Source organism: Cryptomeria japonica, chromosome 7 (assembly GCF_030272615.1).
Source record: "Cryptomeria japonica chromosome 7, Sugi_1.0, whole genome shotgun sequence".
Classification (NCBI taxonomy): domain Eukaryota; kingdom Viridiplantae; phylum Streptophyta; class Pinopsida; order Cupressales; family Cupressaceae; genus Cryptomeria; species Cryptomeria japonica.
The window spans coordinates 76598539-76605578 of NC_081411.1; the positions used below are offsets into that span (position 1 = coordinate 76598539).

Below are 7040 nucleotides of genomic sequence, written 5' to 3' on the forward strand. Positions count from 1 at the left end.
AAATTTTTATTGTCAGATATCTGTACATTGATTGCATATGTTGTGTGGTTTCAAGAATTGATACACGTGATAAATCTTTTTTTAATATAAATATTTTTCATAATTATGCCAAGTGGGAGGAACTACTTTCACATAAGATAAAAATAGGTGCCTAGGATGGACGTTATATGTTCAACTCTTGGGCATCATATATAGAAATATGTATGTAGTCTATGTGGGTCATCTTATGTTAAAATAATAAAACTAAAAAATTATAATCTATGTGTATATAATATCCTCTTATAGTAATAATTGATTGTTATTCTTTTTACATGTCTAGTTCTAACTATTGAAAGTATAAATCAATAAAAAATTACGTGTATATAATATCCTCTTATAGTAATAATTGATTGTTATTCTTTTTACATGTCTAGTTCTAACTATTGTAAGTATAAATCAATAAAAAATTAGAGATAGATCTATTCCAAACTTGATATTTTTTAACAAATAAGGTGGCCATATTTCACCATGATGTGTAGATGTAATGATTCTTTAGGAACTTTCTTAGATGGGATCTATAAATAAGCATCATATTAAATTTTTTATTTTCACCAATAAACTCAATAGTCATGGTTCAATATTAAATTAAACTTGTATCTTCTATAAAAAAATTCTATCATATCTCTCTAAAACGGTGAAGTAAACACTAGGTCACATAGAAATATTTTAACTTGAGCACTTTGCAATCATTGGTGTCATATTCCCTTGTTTTAGTTACATGTTTAGGGCAAGAAGTGAAAAATGACACCAAATTATTATTATTCCTTCTTTAAATGTAAATGATGCAAACAACATGAGAAGGAAGAGACGATTTAATGACATATATGTTATGAATACAATTAAATGTATTTAAGTAAAAGGAATAGTAGCAAATCACGAAAATGTATGCATAATTTTCTTGTAGAAAGAAAGGGATGGATGGGTGTCAACCAAACATTGTGTTTTAACTTTCGCAAGTTTTCATCAAAATAAAATAGAACATTATATGGCATAAGTTTGGGAAAAGAATAAATGTATAGGGATAAATGTAGGGATGTGTACAATTAATGTTAAATCTAGGAAAATATATTGAGGCATGTTCATATTCATTAGTCAAGAGATAAATATTTGGAAATATATCTAAATGAGTCAATAACATTCAAGAAATGAAAAAGCCAGTCTCTCAATGCTCCTTATACATGGACTATCCTAGTGGGGCCATTGTTATGTCCAGAATCTAATTTTCAGCAATTGTAGAAACTTTTCACTTGTCCTATTTGGTTGACTATTCTCTGTCTTGTCAAAGCCTTGTTGTTTGCTTGGTTTTTTCTTTCTATATTCCTTCTCTATTCTTGGCTTGGTCATCCCTTTTGTAGCCCTCTTGTGCATTGTAACACGGTTTTGGCCTTGACAAAAAGCCACTAATCTTCATAAAACACATAGCAGAAATGAACCAAAATTCCACAAAATTATACTACTTGCCAAAATATAAAGATTTCAAAACATCTTCTCAAAAGAAACACCAAGCAAAATAAAAAGGAAAAATGATATCGATATGCAAATTTCACTGTTAAACATATTAAATTGTTAAACTCATCTAGCCATATGTCTTCTAAATGGAATAATCCCCATGATGGTCAATCCTACATGTAAACCAAATTTTTTAATCATGATCAACTATTTTAAATTACCTTTCAAACCAAACAGTTTTATCTTAAATCTTTGAGTACAATTAGTGGGAATGATGGTATTTTCGTTGGTCCTGCCATCCACTAAGATTCAAACTCCCAAAGATATAAGGGATGAGACTAGGATCACACCTCAAACAACTTTTATGAAATAAATACTTATCAATCCCTTGCTCTTAGACAAAATATATCAATTATATCTATAAGATTTCCACAATCCTTGATATTGATTACAATCGGCTTCTAGATTCAGCTATGTAAGAAATTTTGCATCAACGTTTCAGATCATACTCCGTGGATCATCATCAAAATGGAAGTGAACAATTGAATCTTTTCGATTGTTCTCCTTCATCTTGATGATGGTTCACGGTGTGTGACCCAAAACGTTGATGAAAAAATTCTTATGCAATGGAATCTAGAAACTAATTGCAATAAAAAGTAATGAGACTACAAAACAAACTTATATATAATATAAAATGCTCCTTCAAAAAAATGCCTTCCAAATATTATCTATTATATATATAAGTTGAAATCTACCTTACAATTATGGTGCACCTAAAGTTTTAATTGTATTTTACAGCCATCAAATTTAGGCCTTACTGTGAGCCTTCTGACGCCAGTGTGACGAGAAGATAGGTTGCATCCTCCATCACATATATTACGTTTCTTTTCTGACGTAAGACTTTAAAGAATCCTGCCTGTCTCACGTCTTTCCGAAAAAATATCCAAGATTTTTTTAATTTTCCAGCTGGCACAAGAAAATTTTAAATGCTTAAAAATTCAAATATATTTTCAATCACTTCGCATATTAATTATTGAAAACTAATATAATATTTTAATTTTTTTAAAATTTCATTCACTATTTCAGTGTAATTTGTTCATTCGTTGAGAGATGGGGCAATTGACTGTTCAATGACAAATAGATCGTCTCGGAAAGAATACAGTTCTACGCTATATTGACTATTTGTGCCAGAAGCTTCCACTCTTAAATGCCAGAACAAAATTATAAAAAAGTATTCATGTTAATAGGCTTAAATTAATCAAATGTTAATTTTAGGTGTCTACATTTTGCCTTCTTTGATAGACCGTCGTGAAATGATGTTAGAGTTTCATCACCACAAGAAATGGAGAAGAGAAAGATTGTATCCTGCGCAGCCTGTAGACTGCAATGTAAAAAATGTTCAGAAGAATGTATTCTGGCTCCATATTTTCCTCGAGATGATCCTGACAAGTTCACAATCGTGCAGCGACTGTATGGAACTAGCAATATCGTTAAATTGCTTCAAGTAAGTTTTAATCTTGAACCTTTTTTTTATTCTCTGTTTATGGGTTTTTGTTTTTCAAACATATGTACCTGCTTTTGAACCCCACTATCTTTTGTCTGAAATGTGTTTCGTTAAATTTGACTTAAGATTCATGTGGTATCGTATCCAAAAGATTCACTGGCCTTAAGTAGCTGTGACTTTATTTATGGTACAGATATTTGAAGATTCAAAAACCAGGAGTAACCCTTATTCCTAGCAGCCTTTTTGAAATGTTTTTAATAAAGTTCTAATTCCAAGTGTCCAGTTGAAAGCTTTAGGGAACTAGTATAAAGAGGCGCTATCCAAATTTATCTATCATGCCTCTTTAGTTTTTTCGACTCTAACGCTACTGACCCACCTTGTTCTATGGGTTAGCGCAACTCTGATTATAATATAAGATTTAGAATCAAAGATGTCTGAATAAGTTATTCCCCGAAGCATTAGTTTGATCATGGTACTCATATATTTATGGGTTGTTGCTTTAGAGTCTGGAGGCCAAGCAAAGAGAAGATGCAGTAAAGAGTTTGGTGTGTGAAGCAAGTGCAAGAATAAAGGAGCCCATCAGGGGAAGTGCCAGTGTGGTCCATGAACTGCAGAAGCAAATAGCCGAGCTGGAATCTCAGTTGGAGAGCAAGCAAGAAGAGCTCATGAATATGCGTTCAGAGTATGATAAGCTTCTATTCCTCCTCCGCAATGGATCCACCGCTGATGTTCAACATGTATATGGCACTGTTACAACAGAGGATACCATATATGAGCAGCTGGATCCTCTGCTGTTGTGGGAGCCAATAAGCAACGTAGCGATTTATGGGGATGAGTTGACTAAGATGATTTCTTAATGCAATGTGCATAATTTGAATAATCATGTCTGCTTCTGTTTACCTGTGAATAGCTACTTTGTGTGGCACTTTATGATTGCCACCTTTATTGTAATTATCAACTTTATTCAAATCAAAGCATTCTCATTCTTGGCTACTTGAAAAAATTTGTATTATCCTGTCAACAACTGTGAGTCCATACCACGGAAGATTTAATACGTTTAGTAATTGATTACAGTTTTCTATCTTAAATTTTGTAAGTTCTTGATGGTGGTGGAGTTGTTAGAAACTTCTTTGGTTTTTCCTTCTCCTGATTTCTATGATAGTTATTATTAGTTGGTAATCTCTATGTGATTTTTTCTGAATTCTTTATTATTATGTTTTCATTGTTTTTAATCAAAATAAAAGAAAATAATAAATAGGTAGCTTTCTTGTTCTTTCATAGATTTTCTTTCTTTATTAATAGTATGTTCTGTATTAATGCAACCAATAATTTATCTTATAAATTAATATTGAAGCTATAATTATTTGAGGAGGGTTATTCATAAAAGTCAAACATTCTAATAGTAAAAGCTAGATTTGTCAATAAAATAAAATGTGTATATTTTAGTTCAAGATAAAAAGTTGTTTTACATTGTTTGATTATTGCACTACTTAATGTCTAAGAAGAGTACTACAAGAACTATTTTTCATACAAGAAATTTACAAAATAATATTCTAGTTTATATTTACTTTTTAATAGCTTTAATTGATTTCTACAATATATGATTAGGTTTGTATACCATTGAAGACCATTGTAATGAGAAGTTGAAAGTGAAATATCCATTTGATGTAGTACACTTTTGCTTTGTGATTATTTGTATGGTAAGTTATTTTATTGATAACACAAATTATTTATGTTAACCTCTATGAGATATTCTTAAATTTACAAGCACTACATCACTTTGAGTCATCTTATAATATATAATTTAGACATGTTATAATGTTGGCATAAATAAAATAAAAGTCAAAATATATTATGCACAAATCATTGTGGGGAAGTCTTTGGTCTATGAAATTGAGATCACATGATTGAATCTTGACATAGATTTTTAGAATAGCTACCACATCATGTGCTAGCTTTTACATGAGGTGGTCTACATTTAACTCTTGAGGATACCTAGGATTGCACGTTTTGTTCAACAAATAATTTATGCTGAAAATTGGGTGAAGAAAATTAATTAGTTTATTGAAAGGACAAGAAACTAGCTCTGTTAGGGATTTGGGTTCTTCTACATATTGTGGTTTGTCATTGTCATCCTTCCTTGCATCATACTATATTAAATAGGGAGCTTTCATTTTAAAATGGTTTTGGTCACCTTCATCCTAGCAATCATTGCTAGTGTTTACTGTTTGGTGTCTAGTGACAATGGCTCCTCCAAAAAAGTGTCTGAAAATTTGTGCCAATTTTTTTTTCACAAGCTATGGCTTCTAATAACCCAATGGATAAGGTTTTACCATTCCAAAATTTTATTCTACATCTTAATTGTTAGCGTAGCACACTCTTATAGGATACTTTAGTGGGAGGCTCCCCCATGTAAGAATGCTTTGAGATTGGGTTGCTATATCATGGGCCCCATACAAGGTCTGTTTTCAGATAGTCCTAAACCTCACTAAAGGGTTTTTCCTTCTCTTTCTTCTTGAGGTTAGTCATGTTTAGGCTATTTTTAAGCATGGTCCATGGTATGTTAGTTCAAGATTGCCAGTCTTCCAGCCTTTCTCTTAAGAATTTTCTATCTCTAATGAAAAGAAGCTTTGTGTTTGGATTTGGATACATTTTTTGGTATTACTTCGCCTTGTCATTTTTTTCTAGACCATTGATTCACCCACCATCTTAGTGGTCCGAGTATACCAACATTACTCGCTAAGAGTTTTACTATGTATTTGAACACAAGACAATAGAGAAGTTGTAGCTTGCAAGTGCCCATAAAAGCCACTCTATTTTTGCTTCTTTGGTTAGTGAGTAGGAGGATTCAATCTGGGATTTACTTGGCTGTGAGAATGTCAGGTACATTTAGCAAAAATGCTACCTTTGACGATCATTATAAATGAGCATAGATGCAATAATCACATGAAAGATTTGGTTCTTTCATTATGTCCACCATAAATATGACTGCTCTCTCTAGATAATTGAAAGGCTAGGCAAAATATTGACTTGTTGATGAGGTGTATGGTGCATATTTAATGTGGAAGAAAGTGGAATTGTAGATCATTTCACTTTATTAGGAGGCTTATTGATACAAAATAATACTTATTAGCATGCTCTAATTTGTTTAAGTGTGGATATGGATGTGTAATTAATTGTACCTGATTATTGGTAAATTGATGAAACATCATTTAATGTTATATCTTGTCATATGAAACATGACATTTAATGTTTATAATGAAATATGAAATAAATACAAAGACTTTTAAAATATGACACAAAAGGAAAAAAAATCAATTTCACAATGAATTTTCCTTATACTAACCAATAGAAAAAAGAAGAAATGGTATTTTTAAAATTGTTAAATAAAAAATAATTTAAATTCTGTATTGTAATTTAACCTAAAAAAAAATTACACAATGGAAGCATAAGTATTCCTGCGAGAGGCAGAAAATAAAAAGGTAAGACGCCAATCTGAAGGGGTTCACGTAACGGCCATATTTTCCGGAATTCTCCGCCCATGTTGGGCTGCATCCTACGTCAGAAATCTTACGTTTTATTTCTGACGTGAAACTTGAACAATCCTGCCTCTTTCATGTCTTTCCGAAAATTTATCGAAGATTTTTTGAACTGTCCAACTGCAACAAAGAAAATTTAATTTTTTTTTTGAAATTCAAAATATTTTCAATCACTTCATATATTAATTATTGAAAACTACTTCGAACTGTCCAATTGCAATAAATTTTTTTTACAATTCAAACATATTTTCAATCACTTCATATATTAATTATAGAAACCTAATTTGAACTGTCCAACTGCAACAAAGAAAATTTATATTTTAAAAAAATTCATTTAATTTCTTAAAATTTTCATCCACTATTTCAATGTAATTTGTTCCCTCATAGAGAGAAGGGGCAACTGCCAGTTGTACGCACCATTGACTATTTGTCCTAGAAGCTTCCACTCTTAAATATCAGAACAGCATTATAAAAAATCTACTCATGTTAGGGTTTCATCACCGCAAGAA

At 31.2% G+C, this 7040-nt stretch overlaps 1 protein-coding gene across 1 annotated transcript; it reads left to right on the top strand.

Annotated features, from left to right (window-relative positions):
• The first annotated feature begins 2804 nt into the window (after window positions 1–2804).
• LOC131079385 (LOB domain-containing protein 1-like) lies at window positions 2805–3881 on the top strand. The gene is made up of 2 exons (XM_058017302.2): window positions 2805–2992; window positions 3496–3881. Exons 1-2 carry the CDS (start codon window positions 2831–2833, stop codon window positions 3847–3849), a joined length of 516 nt encoding a protein of 171 aa, XP_057873285.1. The 5' UTR covers window positions 2805–2830; the 3' UTR covers window positions 3850–3881.
• Window positions 3882–7040: the final 3159 nt, after the last annotated feature.

Coding starts and splice junctions, on each gene's coding strand:
- LOC131079385 (XM_058017302.2), top strand. CDS start 2,831: ATGGAGAAGAGAAAGATTGTATCCTGCGCAGCCTGTAGACTGCAATGT. Junction 2,993..3,495: donor ATATCGTTAAATTGCTTCAA/GTAAGTTTTAAT, acceptor TTGTTGCTTTAG/AGTCTGGAGGCCAAGCAAAG.